At 39.6% G+C, this 23651-nt stretch overlaps 4 protein-coding genes across 5 annotated transcripts; 2 read left to right on the forward strand and 2 right to left on the reverse strand.

Annotated features, from left to right (window-relative positions):
* Nucleotides 1–624: 624 nt before the first annotated feature.
* LOC113132800 (spexin-like) lies at nt 625–1431 on the reverse strand. The gene is made up of 5 exons (XM_026311141.1): nt 1369–1431; nt 1224–1269; nt 1101–1139; nt 747–833; nt 625–659 (listed from the first exon to the last, which is right to left on the reverse strand). Exons 1-5 carry the CDS (start codon nt 1429–1431, stop codon nt 625–627), a joined length of 270 nt encoding a protein of 89 aa, XP_026166926.1.
* Nucleotides 1432–2545: 1114 nt separating this feature from the next.
* LOC113133311 (vesicle transport protein GOT1B-like) lies at nt 2546–4387 on the reverse strand. The gene is made up of 5 exons (XM_026312052.2): nt 4229–4387; nt 3735–3826; nt 3452–3630; nt 3279–3360; nt 2546–3072 (listed from the first exon to the last, which is right to left on the reverse strand). The coding sequence occupies exons 1-5, from the start codon at nt 4251–4253 to the stop codon at nt 3034–3036; spliced, it is 417 nt and encodes a 138-aa protein (XP_026167837.1). The 5' UTR covers nt 4254–4387; the 3' UTR covers nt 2546–3033.
* Nucleotides 4379–9773, forward strand: slc35b4 (solute carrier family 35 member B4). Its single transcript, XM_026312051.2, has 10 exons — nt 4379–5277; nt 6424–6537; nt 6637–6739; nt 6852–6901; nt 7023–7104; nt 7269–7326; nt 7646–7755; nt 7904–7979; nt 8066–8141; nt 8270–9773. Exons 1-10 carry the CDS (start codon nt 5201–5203, stop codon nt 8517–8519), a joined length of 996 nt encoding a protein of 331 aa, XP_026167836.1. The 5' UTR covers nt 4379–5200; the 3' UTR covers nt 8520–9773.
* Nucleotides 9774–10081: 308 nt separating this feature from the next.
* Nucleotides 10082–15000, forward strand: LOC113133095 (vegetative cell wall protein gp1-like). Of its 2 annotated transcripts, XM_026311667.1 has the most exons (9): nt 10082–10268; nt 10982–11861; nt 12127–12220; nt 12914–13094; nt 13207–13221; nt 13438–13521; nt 13824–13894; nt 14181–14316; nt 14447–15000. In XM_026311667.1, exons 1-9 carry the CDS (start codon nt 10191–10193, stop codon nt 14468–14470), a joined length of 1563 nt encoding a protein of 520 aa, XP_026167452.1. In that variant the 5' UTR covers nt 10082–10190; the 3' UTR covers nt 14471–15000. The 2 variants fall into 2 exon arrangements, with proteins under 2 accessions (XP_026167452.1, XP_026167453.1); XM_026311668.1 differs by lacking the exon at nt 13207–13221.
* Nucleotides 15001–23651: the final 8651 nt, after the last annotated feature.

Below are 23651 nucleotides of genomic sequence, written 5' to 3' on the forward strand. Positions count from 1 at the left end.
TGTAAAGGACTACTGTCTTGTAGATAATTAATGTACATTTTTTTTAATTGTTGGGGTGAATGTTCCTTTTCAGTTATTAGTTAATATCAATAATGATTAAATGGTGAACATGTTCTAAAACTATTTAAGAGCCCTTCATTTTATTCTGATTCATCTCATGTCTGAAAGTGAAGAAAATGAAAGCTGAAACCCACATGTCAACTGCTGACCTCCGTTTGACCCAGTCATCCATTGTATAAACAGTGTGATGATGCATGACGTGTGGTGTTTAGCCTGCTGTGAATCACTGTGTGGCGTGAATGACTTAATTGTTGCTGCAAGCTGAGGGACTTTTTTTTTTTTTTATTGTTTAACAAGTTGTACAACAACTCCCCTTCATGGCAAACACACACTGCAAAGTACAGGCTCCCTCACGAAACAGCATGTCAGCAATTCAATCAAGTACAAAATGCATCCAAAAAATACCTCAAGGGCAAGGCAGTTTAATTTACATTTAATTAGGAGTAAACGCAAATAGCAGCAGCATGTATAGAAAAAAAAAACAAGAAAATACAATAAAACAGTAATATACAAAAGAATGCAAAATTGGTTTGGTGTAAACCTTCACAGATTGTTCACATTCAGCTAATTGCCTGGGTGATTATCTGAATTTGTTCCACCTGAGAAAGAAAATAGAAGATTCAGGAAGAAAAAAAAAACAACTGCTCAGATAATGTGCTGGTGATGACTGACATTAGGGGTTTTACCTTTTTCTACAGTTTGCTGCAGAAGGTCCAGAAGGATGGATGAAACCAAAGACAGCCCCGGCCCATCACTGCACTGGTCGTGAGTCACTGCACACACACATTAGATGCACAGTCAAAAGATGAACCAGAAAGAAAAAGAAAACATACAGTAAAGCAGCATGAGGTGTAGATCTGCTTTACACTCTGCTCTGATTGTAGAAATATTTACTTCAATTTGAAAGATGACATTCATTTTTATGACTTTCTAAGAAGGAACTAATATAAAAGATATATATTACTAGTGGCTTACTGATGTTAATTTATCATTTTAAAATACATTATTCTCAGCCATTAATCGGGGAAACCTTTATGTACCTTCTCTGCTGGTGCGCTCTAAGATCGAGCGATGTCCCTCTGCAAAAGAGCAGCATCATTTTCTATTAATTTGACAAGATATCTCGAAACTATTCAACTTTACTGTTTTGAATGTGCTCTTACGTGCACCCTTCAGGTACAGGATTGCTTGAGGGGTCCAGTTTCTCCGCTGAAATGTGGTTTAAAACTTTTCTGGTCATCTCATAGTGATATTTTTAAATATTCATGATTATTTTCAGGCTAATGAAAAAGATACACTTTTGCTCACCTGTGGTGCAGTCCAGCTCTGGGTAACCAAGGTCATCACAAGCAGTGTAACTATTAGAGACATTGTTCAACTCTGTAACGAAATGAAAATATCACTTGCAGCACTACTAGCAATTATAGAAGAGGAAGAGATATAGTCTAACATTTTCCATTATACTTTTTTAAAATTACAATTGTGTTTTATTAGCATTTATATAAATATTTCTAACGCATTATAATTTCACTACTTTTCATAATGCGATTAGCTCACTAAACTGCATCTATATATGAATAAGAAATTTTTCAGAGGAGAAATTATAATCATTGATAAATACTGTACATGGAAGAAAATACTGTACATGGAAGAAAATACTTGTCCTACAACTGTTAGATTGTGTTATAGACATAAAATGTGTGTATACTGTTTACTATGATTTATTATACAATTACATGATTTACATTTGAATTATAAGACTGAATGTTAAAAGTAAAATTTGTAGTTAACTATCATTCTTTATGAAAATTGAAATACACATAGACAAACTACTACTGCTAATAATATTAATAATTAGAATAACAAAAAAATAACAGCTTACCGTTTTTAGATATTTGTTTTGCTGTCCTGCAGCTGGTGTTAAAACATTTGGTTTGTGTCCTCTGCTCTTAAACTAAAACAATGAAGATCACATTATTATAAGGGCTCAGTGATGAGGTTGGTGGGTATCCAGATTACGTCACATGGGATATTTTCATTGATGAGAGTGACAGGTGCTGTTAAAACTGTCACTGCTCATTAATCACAGGCACAGGAGAGTTTTGGAGTTTTAAGACTCACGAGCAGCGGCGGAGTCTTTTCACAGGGTCACCGCACGATGACGACACTGGTGAGACTTTATGAACGCAGATGATGTGCCAACAGCATGTCAGTGAGTATGAGTGTGAGAGGGAGACACATGCAGGAGGCCTCCACGTGTCACAGCTGTACCAAAATGGTGGTGAGTCAAACTATAAGTCAGTCTATTGTCTATAGGTTGTAAAAAACTTTGTAATACAAACCGAGATTTACACAATGTGAGAAAATCACATATGTACAGGGCCCACCGCTCCTCCTATACAGCTGATTTGTGTCTCTTTTCCACTATAACTGATTATCCCCTTTGGCATATATGCAGTCTTCTATGTCATAAAAATATACAACAGAAGTATAAAAGACGCACTTTATTTCAAGTATGCATTTACAAAAGTTACAGTAAAACTTTTTTTTTCCACAACTTTCTTAAAACATTTTCGCAACAGATCAGGTTTCTGTGCCCAAGTAACATTTAGCTCAATGTTATTTATTTTAATGTACAAAATTCCAGTAACACTTCATAGAGGAAGTTACAAATTCTCTCAGTAACTGTTCAGGCACACAGTCTGAAGGAGTGTGATGCAGCACACTCTTCGCTCAGTTAATCCAGTGGTCCCAACTTATCAGTCCATAAATATCAGACTGGAATGACAGAAAAAGGGAGACCTGCTTCCTGGCTTTAAAATAAAAATCTCTTAGTAACACTGTACAGTAGCCGTCAGATACAATACTACTTCAGTCAGTCAGTCAAATGTTTGGCAATGACCAAAATATGCAGTCACTATTAGAAGCCACGATAAATACTGAAACTGTCTTCTAACACAAAACCAACCATTGTTATACCATAGTGTTGCTCTCACCAATTTTGTCAACCAGCTGAAAAAGAAGAAAAGACAAAAATACAAAGAAATTAAAAGCTGAACTTTGTAAATTTGTACATTTACATAAAGAGGAGCTGACAGGACCAACTGATAAGATAAGACAAACTTTATTAACCCTTATTCTTCATAACAAATCTTTTTTCATTCATCATAAAAAGCTGACTAATCATTGATCATTAAAATTTGCATCATAACACTTACAGCACTGATCCCCGGTAAACTGAGCAAGGACCCGAGCACAGGTACCCGTCTGATGAAGCCAACTGCCACCGGAAAGAAACCCCTGTTTGAAAGAAGATGAGACGGGATGATAAACACACACGTTCATTCATAATATAATGAGAGAGATGATTTCTCCTTGTGTTTGAGCTGACCTGAATAAGAGAAAGAAGCCATAGATCTCCAGAACGACTCCAATGATCGGCCAGCCGATCAGAACCACAAACACTCCTCCGAGGAAGAAGCTGGTGGCTTTGACTTTGTGCTTCTGGAAGAAAAATCTGAACGTACGCTCCAGGCCAATGACGAAGGACAGGCCTGAGACAAACAGAATCTGTCCAACACACACACACACACACACACACACACAAAACAATCACATGTCTGACATCAGTCTGACCAGAAGTTTCAATGTGCTGCTGTCGCTGAACAACTCACATTTCCAATGGCGAGGAGAGCTTTATCGAAAAACAGCATCATCCCAAAGAAGAGGAAAAATACGCCGAACCCCGTCAGCCCCATCCCAATTTCTGTGGATTTTAAGAAGCAAGACGTGAATTATCATAACATCACATCACATCAAGCTTTACATGAAGAAAAACTGAGCAGCCGCAGCAAATACAACACAAATTTCCCTCTAAAATATAGTGGCATGAAAAGAAAATACTCTAGTAGGGTACAAATATCTCAAATATGTACATATATAAACTTGCTGATAATAACTAAAATGAAGAAAATAATTGAGTTAATTGTCCAATTCGTTCATAATTATTTATTTGAAATACTTAAAGGAGACGTGCTGATAGGTGACGTCACTGTGTTTTGAGCCAATAGCGTTTGAGCTGTTAGCCTCATACATTCAGCTAAACCGGATTTTACACAGAAACGACGCAAAGACAAAGAAACAGCGGTGAAACAGGGACTGCTCTTACTTTGTGAGTCCGTGAGTGAAATCATTCTGACACCGACCGAAGGATTTATCACACCGCACAAAGCTCGTAACGACTCAAAGCTGCTGCTTTTCACGTTAACACTAAACTGTTGATACCTCCGGTAGCTTCGGCGACAGAAGACCTAGCGGTTTCTAACGCCACGTCTTCCGGAGACACGTAATGACGCACCCAATGAAGATCGTCTACGTGGACTGTTGTTGTCCATTGATTTAACCTGTTTGACCACTATGTATAAAGTAATTAGTATGTTTCGATAAAATAGTTCAGCACACATCAGTCAACAAATTGAGTATCTGGTAAATTAGTGAGAATAAAAAACTTTTTTGGAGGCATGCATGTGTTAATATGCCTATTTTCATTTTTTCTTTTTTAAAATTTGAAAATCCTGCTATTTCATAGTTTATACTGTGAACCACACCTGCAAAAAGCTTATAAGGTGAATTTCTGAACGAGCAGTTTATCTTTAGAGACATTTTCTGCTCACTCTTCTTTTGGGTGATTTCTGATCCCCAGAAATTTAGTCAGAGTAAGCGCTCTTCGCTTTTTAAGAATCTCCTGGTGACGCACACACGCTCGATCACGTCATGCGCAGTGACGTCAGTTAGTGTATTAATTTAGCCTCTGGTCAGTTTGTGTTTGGTTATTTAACAATTATTTACTCACAGCAGTCTGTGTGGTTAATATGTACAGTTGTCGTAAATACTGGACAGCGACTTTGTACATTTGTCTACGGTACCGTAAATCAACTACAACTCCCATGAGCCCCTCTGGATAAGGAAGAGTGCAAAGTCCGAATCAGACGTGTTCAACTGAAAGAGGAGTTTGTGTTGAAGAAGGGAATCTCCTCTGAAACACAAGCTGCTGTTTATTTCCAAATATGCGCCGTTTAGAAAACCGCTTCATTAAGTGACACGTTTCCCACTGGCTGTGTGATTTTATCCGTGGACCATCATGGGGACTGTATTTGCCATTGTTCTTGTTTTTGTTGGATGCTGTAGCAATGTGGTGTCTCTGGAGCTTCTTGTCAGGTCAGTAACAAACTCAGTCATGACGACTTTACTCATTTGTGTTCAGGAGTATTTGTTACGGCATCGAATCATGAAGAGTAGTTTCAGTATTAAAGTAGTCATTCATGTGTTATTATGCAGCTTCTGGACTTGTACTTTAAAAATAATATTATTCTGAAGTGGCTGTGTGAAGGCAAAAGTTACACAAAGAATGAAATGGTCACTTCTGTAAAATCCTCAAGAGGAAGAGATTGGAAATCAGTTTTCTTCCTGATGTCATTACGCTCTGGTGGCTTGGATAAAATAAGACAGGAGAGAATTTATTCAAGGGGTTATCTTTGGTCTCAAGAAGATAAATATACATTGTAAAATGTCAACTGTTCTTGGTGTCATCCCTTTCCTACATGGGAGTTTGCAGATTTTCTCTTATTGTACTTTGAACAAACACACTCGTGTTTCATAGTGTTGGTCAGGAAATAATACTATTCTGATGTGATACCAAGAAAATGTAACATGTATTTACAGTTCACCCAGCAATTAATTGAGTCACTGATAAAATAGTCATTAGATTAATTCATCATCAAAATAATCAATAGTTCAGTCCCTGTGTACACAATAAAGTGTGAAAAAAATGAAACAAAGTAGAGCTTAAATGTTATTTGACACTAAACAATTACTTGGCTAATTTAATTGAAAATAATTAGCTGCTTAATAAACAATGAAAATAATCAGTAGTTGCAGGCCCAGTGCAAAGGAAGGAGGAAAGTACAAATAAAAGTGTGTGGCACTGGTGAGAAATAGATCAAGAGCTGCTGTTATTATGTACTTAATGTCCCCCGAGTTAAACCATGATGCTTTTTTATTACCATTCAGGCTGCGGCTTATAATCAAATAAAATAAACATAAGCATGAAATCACTCCTCACTCCTTTGGAGCTGGAACTACAAAAGGTATATCCAACCATAACACTTTCTGAAGTGATATATATTCCTTCCATGTTTTAAAATGACAAAATGAAAAAGAAATATAAGAACTTCCTCAGTTGAGATTAATTTATCTGTTTCATATGGAAAATCACCTGGAGTATCCACATATAGTTTTGTATCTTGTGTCATTAACTCTGGATCTGTTTTGTCTGACATTGGATCTGTTTGTTATCTACTTTAGAGAGTTTCCAGGATGTGGCAACATCGTCACCTTTGCTCAGTTTTTAGTCATCGCATTAGAAGGTTTCATCTTCGAAACAAACTTTGGGAGGAAAAAACCTGCAATTCCTCTCAGGTATAAGAAAAATCTACTCCTTCATGGGGCTTATGCTTCCTGCCGCAGAAAATATGTAGAACAGATGATAAAACAAACCTTTGTTTCTTTTTTTTCCAGCAACTATGTGATCATGGTGACGATGTTCTTCACAGTGAGTGTGATCAACAACTACGCCCTCAACTTCAACATCGCCATGCCGTTACACATGATCTTCAGATCGGTAAGAATTCATGCTCTTCATCTTCATGGTTGTTGAATGTTTCCCTGTGTCTCACAACCACCATCCATCGCCTGCAGTTCACTCTGATCCTCATGCTCTTGTGTCTTTTCAGGGATCACTCATCGCTAACATGATCCTGGGAATAATCATCCTGAAGAAAAGGTATTGATCTCTCTCTACCAACCATTTTACCCCTGACCTTTTCTAGTTGACAGGATAACAGCATCACATAACATACATTTAGTCTGGTTGCACTTATTTCTACCTCATCTTCTCTCTGCAGGTATTCAGCCAGTAAATATATGTCTATAGCTTTAGTTTCAGTTGGCATCTTCATCTGCACCATCATGTCTGCCAAGCAAGTGGTGAGTCCTTTGCAAAACAAGTCCGACTTTCCACCCACTATTGTTGCTTGTGATATAATATAATCCCACAATCCAGGACAGTTTTCTTTCCTAATGTACACAGTCTTGACCCAGTAATATTTTCCCTGCACACATGTGTTTTGTAAGTTGTTTTGTTTCTGCAGAATGTGGCAAATGAGGAATCAGAAGAAGGTTTTTATGCCTTCATACATTGGCTGATAGGTGAGTTTTTATTCCCAAACTCTTTAAACTAACTTTTAATTTGGATTAGCTCTGCTGCAACTACAGGTGATTTATCCAGTAATCAATTATTAAATCAAAAGAAAACTAATCTGCAAGTGCTTTGATAATTGATGAACTATTATTTAGAAAACTTTTTTTCTGAAAATGATGAAAATCTCTGTCATAACTTACTAGGATGAAAGGTGACTTCTTCAAATTGCTTGTGTTTTCCAACAACAGACTTATAGTGTTATAAAACTTACACGTTTGAGAAGCTGCAACTAGTCAATGTTTGGCATTTTTCCTTCTGTTCATTCAGGTATTGCCATGCTGACTTTTGCTCTGCTGATGTCTGCAAGGATGGGCATTTTCCAGGAGATACTGTACAAACAGTATGGAAAACACTCCAAAGAGGCTCTCTTCTATAATGTAAGTTTTTCTGTAGCTCCAACAACCAGGGAGCCTCTTCGGGGCCATTCAAGCTTTTACAAACGTTTATTGTGTTTTTCAGGGAACTGTTCGATTCAGTTCAGTTTGGTTTTATAGTTTTACAATGCAACTCTCTCGTCTCTCTCAGCACTGTCTGCCTTTGCCGGGTTTCCTGCTTCTCTCCACAAACATCTACAACCACTGTGTCCACTTCAGCCAGAGCAGTGAGTCCATCTATTTATTCAGAGAAAGTTGTGGGTGGAAAGTTTGTCTGTGCCTTTATTAACAGATGTGAACCTTTCATTTGCAGCCCCTGTACTCATTCCTGTGGTGGGACTGAGTATGCCGATAATGTGGGTGTACCTGCTGATCAACGTCATCACACAGTATCTTTTCAAGCAAAAACGTTATCTCACTGGTTTGTACTTATTTACTGTGACATGTATGATGTTAATCCAGTGGTCTCAACAAGGTGCCACAAGAAAAAGTTGCAGACTTTAACCAGTTTCTTCAGGTATGTGTGCATCCGTGGTGTTTTCATTCTGACCACAGAGTGCACCTCACTGACCGTCACTCTGGTGGTGACACTAAGAAAGTTCCTCAGCCTCATCTTCTCCATCATCTATTTCCAAAACCCCTTCACTGCCTGGCACTGGGTGGGCACGGCCGTGGTCTTCGTGGGTACTCTGCTGTACACGGAGGTGTGGAGCAGCGTGCAGACAGCTCTCCGTGGACCTCACGCCAAGGAGAAGAATGCAGAGTGAAGAAGGAAGGACTGGAAAAACAGTCTATGTGTTGGACTTAGATTGTTTTTGGTCGACTATTTTGCAGCAGTTTTATACAGTTAGATCATTTTGTTGTAATACTGGGTCAAACATCAAAGGCCATGCTAATGCCTTCACACACAGACACACACAGGTTAAAGGATGATACTAGTAATGATGATATTCTACATTTTTCTTAGGCTGGCAGAGACCAGAACCATCACTGACGTAGTTCACCTCTCAGCATAGTCAACAATTTTATGTTTCCAGTTGTTGACGTGATGACTTGTTACAGTGACAGGGTGATTAACCTACAGCAAATTATCACCCAGCCCTGTAGTTCACCTCCACTCTGGGCTGAATTTTAGGATCTTTTAACTCATTATTTTGTTTTTACTTCACCGCTGTACATCTGTTTTTGAGTCTGACAACATTCATCTGTGTCATATTCAGCTGTTTTAATGAAAAAACTCAGCTATTTGGAACAGGCCCTTTTAGCAGCCAGCTGGTGAAAGCACTGGAGCATTTAGCAACTAAGTAAAAAAAAATTCCAAACATTTGATGAAGAATTTGCTGCTTTTTGAACTTACATTATAGTAAAGTGAATGTTTTGAGGTTTTTAGCTGACGGCTGGATAAAGCAAGATATTTAAGGATGTTACTTTGTGCTCTAAAATATTGTGGTGAAAGGTCAGTTACTGTAGGTTAAAGAAACTGGTCCTAAATATATGATTATATTTTAAATTTGGTGCTGTAGCGAGTATTTAACAGGAACATGTCACTGAGTGCAATGTTGTGGTTTTTTTATGTGTATTTGGACAATAGAGCTCTATGGTTATTTTAGTCCTGGTGGTTTTATGGAAAATTTTCAGAAACAAACAAAAATACTTATCCTTTAATGGTAGTACCTCATTAGCATTCAGAGATGCAAAATCATGCTGCAACTTCTTTGTCAGTACTGTTATTCTAATATTTATTTTCTAAAAGTTTAAGCTGATTTGATAACGTTCGTTCTTATTATTATTAGGATTGCATTGAGTACAATAATGTGATGTTGAATGGACACAATACAGTGAATGTTGAAGGAGCAGCTGGAATCAGGATTATTGAGACAGACAGAAATACAGGGGGATAGTTTGTGAAAATCATATACGTACTGTATTTTTCTTTTTTTCCTCATGTGTTCTTTGTCAGTTTGTCTCATCTTGTGTTGGACCAGCATTTGTCAACAGTACAATAAACCTTTACAACGCAATACCCACTGAAATTAAAATGCCAGCACGGTTGGATTATCAGTCTGGAGAAGGCTCTGTAGATGGAAGGTTGTGCATTAGTGGTTTATCATAAACGTGTACATTTAAAAAGTTGGATGTTTTTTTGTTTTTTTTGTGTTTTTTTTTTTGTTTTTGTTTTTGTTTTTTTAAGTTTCTCCACACTGGGACATCACGTTCTCTTACGCTTCACTGATTTTTAAGGATGAGTCAACCAATCCAGAGATGTGTTCTTCAGCTCCGTCCAATAGTAGCTGCTGGTGTTGACGCCCGGTGGTGGGCGCAGGGCAGGTTGTTGCAGCTGTTTGGATTGCGCAATTTGCGTTGAGCGCAGACCCACGTTTGGATTAAATACAGTTCAGTCTGTCTTGAGGGCGGCGAGTGTCTATCTGCGGCCGTAGATGGGGGGAAACAGCCCAAGTCACCTTCCACCTGAGGGTGGAGAAGGCGGCGGAGTTATTTTCGTGAAGGGCATTCGGGTGAGTGAAAGCTCCGGAGCAGACGAAGGAGAAACGCGTGTGTGCGCACAGTTTCTGCAGAGCGGCTGTGATGAGTGAGAACCACAAACACATGGATTGAATTAAATCTGCTTGTTGTCACAGGGACGTTTAATGAAAAAAATACTACTGAGAGAAAATAAAACATCCTGTTTTATTAATCCACGTGATACAGCAAGTAACATAAAATACATTAAGTATATTATATTAAGTATATTAATTGAATATAAATTATCTTTTTTACTTAGATTTACTAAGATTATACAACAGAATAACTATTATGTCATTTTGTCAGTAAAGTCAGAACTGATTAAAGCCAAAACTCATCTCCTTAGACTGAGAATATTAAGTCATTTATGGCAAAACATAGATTTGTTTATTGGCCTTATTTAACTTGCAGCCAAAACTGGACTTATAGACCTGTCACCCAAAAGCATATTAGAAATCAAACCTATAGGCCGGACTCATCTGAGGCTGCTGGTGGTGCTGACATTAGTATTAGATCCCAGGGAGTAGGTTCTGGTGATGTGAAGTCTTTTCTTGTAGCAACGTGTTTCTGCTTAATCTGACTCAGAACTTCACCCTAACCCTAAACAGCTGTGTGTCATGATGCTTCTGCCCCTGAAGAAAGAGAGTGATAGAAAAAACACAGGAATCAGAATAAACATCTTTCTTTTATTTCTGATTTTCTCCAGCTGTCAGACAGCGTCATCAACAGGATGAGACGGCCTCCACAGGTCGTCCAGCCTCAGCAGAATGATAGAGCTGAGACACAAACAGCCACTGCAGTTCCTTCCCCCTCTGCTGAGCACCTGCTACCTCTTCTGACACCTCCTCCATTTATCCCCACTACTCCTGCTCCTCCTCCTCAGGAAGGACCATCCACACCTTCATTAATGGAACAAGCTTCTCCTATAAAACTCACTGCACCTCCTCCTGTAAAGTTTCACTCCCTTCCTTCAACATCTGTGGAGCCTTCAGCACCACCCACACCTGTACAGACAAACACTCTATCTCCAACTGACCCCGCTGTCTTAGCACCTCCTCCTCCTCCTCCAACCACACCTTCTCCACAAGTCGAAACACCATCTCCCCCTCCTGTTGTGCCTCCTGAATGCTTCGTCCCCTCTCAGTTAGAGGCAGAAAATCTGTCTCCGTCACCCGCTGTAGAACACGTTGTCGAACCTGCTGAGGTGGTTCAGCCTCCACCCACTGTTAAATCTACAGCAGCTGGGCCAATCATCCCACCCTTCCCTGTTGATTCACCTCCAGCTGAAGCTTTACCTCAAGCAGAACCTGCAATCCCACCTGCTACAGTTGAAGAAGTGGCTCCAGCTGCTGCATCTCCACCTTCTCCTACTCCAGAGCTCATTTTTGAAGAGTCAGCTCCGCCCTGTCACTGTGTGGAGCTGGCCGTCGTACCAGCTGATGCACAAGCCAATGAACCCCTTGCAGAGCCTCAAGCACCTCCTCCACCTGCGGAGGAACCCACTCTGACACCGTCTCTACCCCAAATTGTTCATGATGAAGCACCTGCTGTTGCCTCAGTTCCTCCACCTGCAGCAGATGAGACAGGTTCATGCCAGTATCCACATTTGCAGTATATGCAAGTAATCAAGTGTGTCTTGGAAGTGTGTGGAAGTTTATGAGGGCTCACCCAGATACATTTAGGGCATCTCATCACTCACTCATTACAAATAACCACAAACAAACACACAGTTTTACAGTTACGTTCAGATATAAGTGAAAAGTGTGTATTATGGAGGCTAGTTCATTATTATGAAGTACGTGACATTCAAACCACTGTGATCTGAAACTGCTTTTCCTCTTTTTCCTGAAGTGGTGCAGGAAAGGCTGAGGCAAAAGATCAGAGAGGAGATGCAGAGACGTCTGGAAGAGGAGCTCAACCAGAGGAGGCAGCAGCTGCAGCAGCAGTGAGTACAGACATTTTAGCCTGTTTTGAGTTTTTGTCATGTGTGGGAGGCTGGTAGTGTTGTGTGTGTCCAAAAAAGAAAGGTGAAATTATTTCAGTCTATTTTTTTGTCCTAAATGTTCTGTAAACATATTAAATACAAAGTAAAACAGAACAAATTAGAAGCAAAACAACCACAGAAATATTTCAGAAACCCGTCTCACCACAAGGCTGCTTTGGTAGTGGTTTTTGATCATAATATTACATGATGTTTGTACAGTTGTCATGGAAAAGTAGATGACTGAATTTCTGTTTGTACTGACTCGATTATGCTAATGGTTAAATTTAATGTGGACTCTCACACTCATGACTAGATAATATTCACTGGCCTGCAACCAGTGTTTTACAGCAGGTTTGTGGAGTTTGTGACTCAGACCTGTAGCACTTGTAAAAGCATATGTTGAGATGTTTAGCATTAAATACAAGTAATAAATAAACATGACAGGAAGGTGCATTTATGTTACAAATTAGAAACATAGAAAAGAGATAAAGTACAATGAAAAATTAACTGTAGGGCCGCTATTATTATTATTTATGCAGTTAATCTGCAAATACTGTTGCCTGTTGATCAGTTATTAGTTTTGCCAAACCAACACTTCAATACAGTTGCAGCAGAAAATGTGAAAAAATGGGATGGGGGTTTGCCTATGTGAAGGCTGGAGGAGGTGAGGGCTCAGGCTCGTGCAGAGGCGAAAGCGGCAGCTCAGGCTCAGGTGGAGGAACAGGTGAAGAAGATGCTGGAGGCGGAGAAGATGGCGCACATGGAGAATCTGACAGACTCCATTGTCAAGGAGAGGACGAAGACAAAAGATGAGAGGCTTCTGGTGCAGCTCGATGTAAGCAAAAAAAACATGCATGACCTGTATTTGTGTGAGGATGTTTCTTATAAATATGTCATTTTTCCTCTTATTGTGCCTTTTTCTTTCTTGTCATGTTGTGCTGTTCCAGTGGATGGAGTTGAAGGTACGATGGGAAAGTAATTATTGCATGACTTAATCTCTCACAGTCATTCTGCTCTAATCAGCTGCTGCACAGCAGTTTCCTGCTCCTGTATTTCATCAGCTCAGACAAAAAGGTTTTATTGGGTTTTACAGTCTACAAAATATAAAGTAGTTCAACATAGACTTTTCATGAATATCCTGGTTTTAGAGGTTCTGTTGATGTTTTGGACTTGCACAGGCTCAAAAACTGGAGGAGAGGGAGAAAGAGTTGAAGAAAAGAGAAATTTTCTACAAGGAACAAGTTGCAAAGCTTGAAGCAAAGGTACAGTAGGTTAACATTAGTGACTATTCCTCATCCCTGTATTTCTTAGTGCCCCTCAGTGGTCAAATCATTTTCACCACTAAGAGGCAGTGAAACTCAACTTGAAATTAAACATGCATAAGGTACATACAAAGTATTATGCAATTATCACATTCTCTAAAGTACACAGTCACCAGCAAATGAACTTTTAACTCATTGTGCAAGTAATTCATCTTTTCTTTAAATATGAGACTTTGACAGTGAGACATGCATTAATATTTTATCATAATAGTAATGTGCACTGTTTTTTACCAATTGTACAGTGCAATGAGCTCTACAAAGTGACCTCTGAGAGCTTCCAGAAAGGCAAAGAGGAGACACACAACCGCTTTGTGTAAGTTTGGAGTCACTGTTTGTATGATTGCAATAACTATCTATGAATTTGCCTTTCCTAATAATATACAAGCATTTTTTTTTACAGCTTGTGTGTTCACATAACAGTAAGGTTATAGAGTGTGCTGACATATGGAGCCAGGACACAAAGCTTGAGCCAGTGTGTATAATACATGAGATAATAGGATCATTTGAATGTTTCGCAGTTCTGGTGGTTTTGAGTCCCAAACCAAATAGACTTTTCATATTTGCATGTCTGTGTTTTTGTTTTTGATCTGCTCATTCAGCCGTTTCAGTGTCCAGCCAGTGTGTGGAGACCTGCAGAGTCAGGTCTTAAAATGCTACAAGGAGAATACAGGAAAAACTCTGTGCTGTTCGAGGATCGCCTCCGCATACATGCAATGTGTGGACAATGCCAAGAAAGTATGACTCAAGATACAAACAGATTTTTTTTTTTTTCATTATTTCTTACCTCTCTTCTCTTATAGTCATTTTACTCATTATTTATTATTGATTATAATTTTAACTCTATTTCATTTCTCTTCATCTACAGAATACATTGAGTACTGGTGGTTAATATGGATCACTTGATGAGGCCAACCATAAATACAGTAGCTCTACTGTAACTGATTTACTGAAAGAGAATCACCTCCAACATGTTCATGTATGTGGAACCAGTGCCATACACCTTCCAAGTGTTTTTTTTTCTGATGTAGGCCAGTAACCTGGACTAGTAACTGCTGTCACAAATACAAACACTCCATATCTGCATCCACATCATAAAGGCAATTGTGCCAAGAGCACAGCCACAACACCAGAAAGTGCCTGTCTTTATACATATTACTGAATTTTAGCCTGGTTAATCATTATAAACAGCATGTGTGCTGTAAAGTTGCAAAGTTTTATGTGTTAGGCTGCTGAATAATGTATCAGCTGATTCAGGGATTTTTCATCTTTAGCTTCTCTTTCTCAAATTCTGGTGCATGTGAAACCCTGGACTCAATAAAATGTGTTGACTCTTTTTGGTTGACAGTTAGAGAAATTAAATGTGGGTGGTTGCCCTCCAGTGGATTTAGGTTAAATAAAGAAATACACTGGCTAAAATGATACTTTTGTAGTTGTCTTCTACTTGTAACTGAGTATTTCTACACTGGCATAGCTACACGATCTGAGTATTTCTCCTACCACTGTCTGCAGCTGTGGCTGGTGTTGACAGTACTTTTTATGTTGTGTGTATGATATTTATATACACCATACTTCCTCTGTGGAGGAAGTGAGTCTTTGCATGAGGAGTATGTGTGGTTGTCTGTGGGTTGCAGATACATGGAGATGTTCTGACATAACAATTTACATGTGAGAGGTTAAATTCAAGCACATGTTATGCATAGGTTCTACATTCATGGTGATGTGAATATTGAGGTTGTAAAGCTAAAAACAAGGCTGGTTCTGTTAGTTCCTAAACATTTTGGTCGTTACATGTCTGTGTGTCTATTGCAGCCTTCTTCACAAGTCAAGTTAAGCAGTGGTCTGCAGAAAAGATCTGACGTCAGGTTCTTTCATTGGCCACAGTGGAAGCTGCAGCCACGCTAACCATGTTTATCTGTGGCTTTTTGTGTTTATGCATGAGAATGGTGTGTGTTAAGCATTATGTAACTACATTTGAGTACATTGATGCCTTTTTAAAATGCAGCAACTCGTATCTGTGGTTTTGTCTGATCTCTGTTTAACTATCCAGCCAAATCCAAAATATCTACTGCAAAAATGCAAACATGAGAAAGTTTTTTGTAAATACCTTATTTGTTGGTTGCAATGGTTTACAGCCAGAGCTGCTGTTTTTTTCTTACTTGACAGGTTTTATGGATTGCTCAGCATTATTTCCAGCAGGAGCAGGTAGACATTTTTTTTTCTTTTAGGAAAAACCAACCAAACACTCCCTACCCTGCAGCTACGGAGAGACAAAGTTAGCTGGTGAAACTTCCCCTCGGGAATTGACCAAAAAAGTGCTACAAAAAAGTTAATATTTGACTTATATTCAACATTTAGCCAGAAACATGACTCCAGGTTCAGGTTTAATAACAAAATTCCCATGTTCTGCTCCTTTAAAAAAAAAAATTCTTCTCTGTGTCTTTGCTCAGAAGGCCATTCTGTTCTGTTGTTGCTCCAACTGCCAACTCTCTTCATTGCTGTATGTTCTCCTGTCCATGGTCATGGAGGAGATCACAGACAGGACCATCTGACCATCCAGACTGTAGTCAGACACTCTCCATTTGCGCTGACACTGTCTTCCATAGGGTGAGTGAACAGGAGAGGTGACTCTCACAAACCTCCTCCCCTCAAACTCCATGATGCTGAAGTGATTTTGGGTGTTGGCCAGGGCCTGAATGTTGATCTGCTTTGGGTGGACTGGAGTCATCAGCAGTAAATGGCAGTCGTCTTGCTGGTGACGCCTCCTCCTCTCAGATCTAGCTGCTACCTCGGATGGTGGGAATGTGTTCATTTGGGAAGTTGAGCTGAATTGGCGCACATCAAATATTTCCTGGTGCCACATTTGGTCAAAATGCTCGTAATTTGTCGTGGGGCCACACTGGAGTGAAGGTAAGCAGGCAGCCAAGGATTTTATCTGTGCACAGGTCAGGCTCTGTGAGCTGAGGTTGGACACTTCCATCTTGATGATTCTTCGCGTTGGCCGTACATAGTAACCACCTTTTAAATGAAAACAAAACGTAATTAAGATTTTGTTAATTTATGTTATTAAGACACACAAATAATGTTAATTTGTAGTGCAACATCACCCAAGGAGTTTCTCTGCAAACAGTTCGTTGGAAAGAGCATGGTGAGCATACCTGCACTTTCATTCCTGTAGATTGTTGACCTGAAAACAAGTGTCAAAAGATATTTTTCTTCTCGGTCACTAAGGAAAAATTCAGAAGGGAAATCAGTCATTTTGTGCAGCTGAGACAGACTTCAGTGACGCCTTGTCTGCATTGCAGGCACAATTTTGAATCAATACATCCTAACATTCTGAATTCTCAACATACTGTACATGAAGTTACTGCAGCAAGCCAAACATCAAGGTTGAAGCTTTTATTGGAAACAAAAATAATTGGTAATTAGATAAAATTAGTATAATGCTATGTTAACTTTATCTTGCTTCTTAGGTGGATTTACAAAACTGTGAAATTTGTTCTCACCTATACCCAATGCCAAACAGAAGCATTTCAGTTTCTCTGAAGCACATAGGTTATAGAATTGGAAAGTAAGTGAATGAATGTTATCAAGGACAAAATAAAATACAAACTAGAGAAGGGGGGGGCGTGTTTGTGTGTATGGCAAGTTTCTCATTCTACAAAGAAAAGCCTGTCATCGTAGCCTTATCACCCACTCACTGTACTCCAATTAACTTGCTTTCACTTACGTAAAGACTACAGGCTGGCATATTGTCTTCACTGGTATCACATCACAGCTTATCATCAGATATATGTTATTAAAATTAAGGATACACGGCTCCTTTCAAGGCAAAACTAATAATCTTTTGCTTTTTGCGTGGGAGTCGTGCTTATGGGTTTGTTGAAATAAGAACAAGCCGCTGCTACTGTGTGAAGCTGCGGTGCTGCATGTGCATATTGTTAATCATAAAAGCTGCTTAAATATATGGATCGTATATAAGTGGTATCAACACAGTATCACCTGTACTGTATGTATGTATGTATGTATGTTATGTGGGTTTAAATCTGCTGCATTTATCTGCTTTCGGGAGGTGCTGAGTTTGTGGTTATGCAATCCTGTCCTTTCTTTGTGGTGCTATAGTGATTGTTACCAAGGACGCATCTGAAGCCTGCAGACTACTTGAGTAGGATTGTTACATAACTCTGCTTGTTTTTTTTTTTTTTATGTGTGTTTTTCTTGTCACCTTATTGCCTGCTGAACCCAAGGGAGAGTGATGTCTGATGGGATATTACTTTAACAATCCCACAGGACACAACTCATATACACAACAGGTGCAACAAAATCCACTCGTAATGTATGGATACATCTTCCTCCCTGCCCTACACTGTATATATGACATTCTACATTCATTTGCAGTGTTGTCAATCAGTTTGGTTGCGTTGAACTCTGTCCTTTTCCTATGCATACAGCATATCAGTCCCTTTAACAAACATACCCCTCTAACTGATAGCAAACAGCTGCGTATTTCTATCTTCAGCAGACAAAGAGCAATATTTTTCATCAGAGTCATGATTTGGGCCACCTGACAAATGTTAAGTCCAATTTTCACCCTCCTTTTTAGCTCTGTTTTTGGTCTCTACCAGATCTTCCCACAATCCCACATTCTTTAGCTGCTAAATAATTTCTTATATTCACTAGCTGATCTCTAACTATCTGTCTGCTGTTTGGTGCTCAGGAAGCAGTTCAGTGCAGTGGGCTTTTCCAGCTTTTCCTCTGGAAACAGAAACAATAAGTTATACAGTATAAAGCTGCAGCTGCAGATTTAAGTGGTAATTCTCTGTACAGTCCCTTTACTGTTTTAAGAGTGCTTCCACATTATCATTTAATATTGCTTATGGTAATTAAGTAGCTCAACAATTTGGGAAGTATAAAAATGGGAAGTTGGGAAACACTAATTATGATGTCAAAATCATATAAACACAACTTTTTTTTTTTACTTTTGTTTTTGTATGTATTAAACAAACAAGGTGTGTTAATCAGTGAGCTTTTTCAGTGCTGGTAGGTGGCTTTTTAGAAATCTGGGCGGAGCCAGACTCTGTGTTTCAGGTTTTATACTAAGCTAAGCTGAACTGATTGCTAAATGGAACTTCATATTTACTATGCACCCTAGAGTTGTATAGCCTTACTTTTCTCACTCAACAGCAAGAAAGCAAATGAATGTCAAACTATTTAATTCTTCAACCTCTGCTGGGTGCACTACGTACTGAAGCCGTGGTGTAGCTGCACCTCCAGTGTAGACTGTGAAGTACAACTGTGCATTTGACACTTCAGGAGGCTGGGTCATGACAACAGGATCTCCACTGAAACCGTGTTGTTATAGCTCGTGTCTGTTTGCTGGTTGTCAGAGTTACACAAACAGAGAGAAAAGGAGGAGAAACAGAGAGTGAGAGTGCACCAGAGTGAAGAGTAGGGATATTTTCAGTTTCTGAGTCTTTAGAGCTAAGTTGTTCTCTTGTGAGGCAGCTGGTGAGGATTAGCGATTGTGTAAGGATGGTCAGGATGTTGGTTCGCGGATGGAGGCCAGCTGTGGGACTGTGGACATCCAGGGATCCAGGGAGGCATTCCTTACAATGCTGTGGCTGTGGATTCACATACAAAGATGCGGAAAGGTGAAAGAGTGGAGAGAGATGGGAGACTAAAGTAGAGACAGTAGCAGGTGCATACAACACTATAAGAGAATGCTGGATGACTGACAGCTGGATCAAAATGTGTGTTGTGATGTGATGCGGAGGAGGGTGTTTTGGAGTGAAATGAGGGTATAAGGTTGACATGACTTAGTCCTCACAGCCACTTCCTTTGGCATCTTTAGGATGGACGGATGAAAGGAGTGACTCATCCTGTGGTTAACTGACTCACCCTATAGGAACCATTACTGGGAAAGGAAGCACATGGAGAGTGATGGGGGCTGGGCTTATGTATGTGTGTGTAATGCCTTTGATCTTTGACAGAAGCACAATTATTCAATTTCCCGTCACACAAGAGGAATTCAGAGTGAGATTCCTGCTCTGTGAGTCGTGCCCTCTCACCTGCCATCACTATATTGAGTTTCCTTCTTCCCTTTCCCCCTCGGCCGGGGAATTCCCAACCTTGTGTGGTTTTACTCATGGGCAAAGTTAGTTTGTATAAGCTCTGTAGTTCGGGTGATAATTTCATATTTCATGTTATGACTGGTTTAACAAAACTGTTCTCCTGTTTTCTCTTTACACTGTTTGTTTTGTTAATTTGAAGGAGGTCAGGAATCTAATCCAGCCCTAAAGGAGAAAAAACCAAGGAAAAATACTGATGTGTGGTATTTTTCACAGCGTTTCAGAGTTTGTCACGTACAAGCATGAAGAAAATAAATCGAGAGGATTATGTGGAATTGTGTAAATGGAGTAATTGCTTTGTTTGTGTTGTGAGAGCAGGGTTGCTTTGTCATGGTGGGTGTGTAGCGTATAGTGTGGTGTGTGTGTGTGTGTGTGTGTGTGTGTGTGTTTATGTGTGTGAGAGAGGGATCACTTAAGCAGCTACTTCTGTAAATTCTGTGTCCTCAATGGTGATTCATTATGTGACAACTGTTTTCTGAAGTTTGTAAAACATTTATAGCTTCCCTGCGTACATCCTCATAACTTACTGTAAATATTGATATCAATACAGTGCAGTCTGTCTGCGTGTGTATGTGTGTGTGTTTCTGTGTGTGGGAACCGGTGTTGACTCACAGTTACGATAATGACTTTGGCAGAGCAGTGGATGAACACCTCATGCTGACTGTGAAGAGCAGAGAGAGAGAGAGAGAGGGAGAGGGAGAGGGAGAGGGAGAGAGGCGAAGGGGCTGTGCTCTCAGTGGCATCTCCATCTCATAACTCCTGTGCTGCTCAGTGCGTTCATACACACACATTCATACAACCCTGAGGATTACAGCGCCTACAGCATTAGTATAACCCTTCAGTACAGGGCGGGACTGGCTCTCATTCGGAGCAGCAAGTGTGAAAACATCTCCAAGGAGGAAACAATGCTTCGTGTCGTAGTTGAGGAGGAATCATTTGCAACAGGTTAGTGTTTGTCTTTACCACCAGGCTCATGTATTTGCTCTTTTTGTTTCATCATTTAGTATTATAAAGACAAGGGTGATGTTTTACTTGTGGTAAATTGCATCTTGTTATGGGGTGTTACAGAGAGTGACATAGCAGTTTCACTTTCAGTCTGTTTTTGAGCCAGAGGCAAAGTGACTGATTTGTCATGTCTTGATCAACTTGACGTTGAGGCTTGTTTGTCTTCACATGTATTTTTTCACAATCAAGAGTTCTTCCCAGGAGATCGGGGAAGAAGGTTTCGTCTCTAAGTTAATATCTGGTCAGCTTGTATTCAATGACAGAAGGATGTTCAGGGGTTAACATCTTAGTTTTATACTAAACTATCTTGAGTATATCTTTGTCCATGCAGCCTTTCTTCACTTATTTTGCTCTCTTGTCTAAATGTTGTAAATGTGAATGCCAGGTGACCACACCTGGATCCTGTCCTACATCGGTGCAGGTATATATAGCTACAGGACGCACTCCCTGCAAACCTCATTCTGTCATTTAAATCCTGCATGTGATGAAGTCTTCCTTTGTATGCACAGTGACTGATCTCAAGCAAGGCGAAAAGGTCCAGACTAATTAACAGCAGACAGGCAAGTCTCTAAAATTCCCTGGTTCCTCATCCTCCAGTATCAAACAGACTGACATTTATTTTCCATATTTTGACGAAAGTAATTCAAATTCTCTTTCTCATCTTCGTACATAAACCACCATGCTGAGGCTGAGAGAAAGAGAGAGAGAGAGGGGGAGGGAGAGGGAGAGAGATTTTCATATATCACCACAGTTTGTGTTTGGTGCCTCGTCAAATTGAAAAGCCCAGAAAATATATTTTATGACTCATCTGTCACAAGGTTGATTGCTTTAGGTCTTGGCAAATGACGCACAACCCAGTGTAAGTGTAGAGTGTATATGGCTATGGAAGGGGATTGACTAATGTGTAATTCAGTCTCTTATGGTCTGAGACAGAGATGAGTTTTCTGCTCCATCTGGCCAATTGCCCAAAGTCTCACTCAGTTGCTGATCCAAATAAGATCTTGTAGAATCTTGTTGTCACTACTTCATGAACGTAGATGGTAGTTCTGCTTTGGTTGGGTCAACCAGCCTCCATGTTCATGACCTGATGAATAGAAAACCTTTCCACTAGATTCACTCTCTCCTCATCTCTGCCTCATCAGCACATGATTGCTCATATTCAGGGGGTTATACCTTCCGCCATTAAGGGTAATTGCTCTGTTTGCCCCCTGTGTGAACTCACTTAAGCATGCTGAGGAACATTCACTTCAATATGAACATGAATCTGCAACTAAAGATGCACGACTTTCAGGATGATCTCAGGGGAATGAAAGGTTACAACCATCACATCTTCCTCATCCATGAATCTCCACTGACTCCTCAGAACCAAGCGATCACTGACTGACTCACTGTGGCGGATGGTCGATGACAACAGACTAAAATATTGCAGGGATGAAAGACAAATTTATGACTATACTTTCCTTGGATGCCTTCTAGGGTCACCACTTTCATTTAGCTGTGACTCAGTCATGATCCCAGTTTAGTGATGCAGCTCATTTACCAGCAAACCCAGAGGAGGGTAGAATTTAATTTCCTTTCTCTTAACTCATCCAGTGTGTTTTATGTGTGCTGATATTATATTTATATCATTATTATATTTATCATATTTATAGATTATATTTATTTAGATGATATTTGGCCCACGAAAACAAGAGGGAAGAAGCAAAAGAGGAGGTTTGATGAACAGTGTGTTATATGTTAAACCTTCACCCCTGTCAACTCCTGTTCAAAATGAAGCCACCTGGAAGCAACCATGATTCATGGTTCCTATAAAGACAGCATATTATTAGACCTGCTAGACCTTATAACCTTATGCTTCGCATGTCTCACTTTTGTCTACAGCTTGGAACTGCTTATTCAGCCATAATGCATGCTTTTTTTGTCACATTTTTATTATTTATATGAAAGTAATCATTTATGGATGTTCACAATATCTCAGGGACTTCTTGATTGATGTGTAAGATAATAGACAACCCTGAGTAAATGGTTTGTCCTTGTAAGATAATGACTGGTGCTGCTGCAAGATGAAAGGAGCAGAGTTCAGCTGTTCAACCTGCCTCCCTATCAGTTTATATTCAATTTGCCCTTTTCTTCATCTCCCTCTACCCTTAAAAGAAAAGTGACAATTTTGGTAAAAACATTGATTCAAATTACATGAGAAGATTATCACTCTCACTGTATAGCTGTTCCTTAAATATGAATCAACAATCAGTACTGTTGAACTTTGTTGAGGATTCTGGGGCTTCCTGCTGATCCAGGTAGGTGGAGTAACAGAAGGGAGTTTCCTTCAGGTTTTGCTGAGTCTTGCCTTCACTCAAAAAAAAAAGAAAAAGAATCTATTTGAGCCTCACAAGGTTAGATTTCTTCTACTACTGGATCAGTGGTATGGCTCTGACCTGCTGTGCAACGACACCCTCTGCTGTTTGTTTGTAGAATAGGCCATGGAGCTGTGAGAAGAGCAAATAATGGACACCTTCAGACAGCAACTTTGACCTGCATTCAATTACCAACACCAGGCGTGTAATTCCCTATTACACAATATCAATAATCTCTTTTCCTATATGTTGCATAGCACATTTCAAGCAACAAATGTTGTCTATAACAATCAGAAGACTTTTTGAGTAAAAGACTGCACTCAGAAACTGATTTCATTTGGTGGCGTAGATGTTTGTACATAGTCTCTAGCACCATATGAAATCAGTGTTCTGGGAGGTGGACTAACAACCTGTACAAACTCTGTACATGAATGACCTGAAATACGAGATGTTCACATGACACCCACAAGTAGGTCACTTTTGTATAAATGAGTGCACTCCTGCTTCATTCACTAACTGGACACAGCTTCTGTCCTCATTACTTTTCTTTTCTTTTCCTTGGAGTCTCGCACTGACTCACTCATGA

This window comes from Mastacembelus armatus, chromosome 6 (genome assembly GCF_900324485.2).
Source record: "Mastacembelus armatus chromosome 6, fMasArm1.2, whole genome shotgun sequence".
Classification (NCBI taxonomy): Eukaryota; Metazoa; Chordata; class Actinopteri; order Synbranchiformes; family Mastacembelidae; genus Mastacembelus; species Mastacembelus armatus.

Excerpts from the sequence above, each read along its gene's own strand:
- LOC113132800 (XM_026311141.1), bottom strand. The coding sequence starts at position 1,431 with ATGTCTCTAATAGTTACACTGCTTGTGATGACCTTGGTTACCCAGAGC. Across the intron at positions 1,140-1,223 it reads CCTGTACCTGAAGGGTGCAC|AGGGACATCGCTCGATCTTA; the intron begins GTAAGAGCACAT and ends GCTCTTTTGCAG. Across the intron at positions 834-1,100 it reads AGAGCGCACCAGCAGAGAAG|TGACTCACGACCAGTGCAGT; the intron begins GTACATAAAGGT and ends GTGTGTGTGCAG.
- LOC113133311 (XM_026312052.2), bottom strand. The coding sequence starts at position 4,253 with ATGATTTCACTCACGGACTCACAAA. Across the intron at positions 3,827-4,228 it reads TTCACTCACGGACTCACAAA|AAATTGGGATGGGGCTGACG; the intron begins GTAAGAGCAGTC and ends TAAAATCCACAG. Across the intron at positions 3,631-3,734 it reads CTCTCCTCGCCATTGGAAAT|ATTCTGTTTGTCTCAGGCCT; the intron begins GTGAGTTGTTCA and ends TGTGTTGGACAG.
- slc35b4 (XM_026312051.2), top strand. The coding sequence starts at position 5,201 with ATGGGGACTGTATTTGCCATTGTTCTTGTTTTTGTTGGATGCTGTAGC. Across the intron at positions 6,902-7,022 it reads ATAATCATCCTGAAGAAAAG|GTATTCAGCCAGTAAATATA; the intron begins GTATTGATCTCT and ends TTCTCTCTGCAG. Across the intron at positions 7,980-8,065 it reads TGTCCACTTCAGCCAGAGCA|CCCCTGTACTCATTCCTGTG; the intron begins GTGAGTCCATCT and ends TTTCATTTGCAG.
- LOC113133095 (XM_026311667.1), top strand. The coding sequence starts at position 10,191 with ATGGGGGGAAACAGCCCAAGTCACCTTCCACCTGAGGGTGGAGAAGGC. Across the intron at positions 10,269-10,981 it reads TTTTCGTGAAGGGCATTCGG|CTGTCAGACAGCGTCATCAA; the intron begins GTGAGTGAAAGC and ends GATTTTCTCCAG. Across the intron at positions 13,895-14,180 it reads GAGACACACAACCGCTTTGT|CCGTTTCAGTGTCCAGCCAG; the intron begins GTAAGTTTGGAG and ends CTGCTCATTCAG.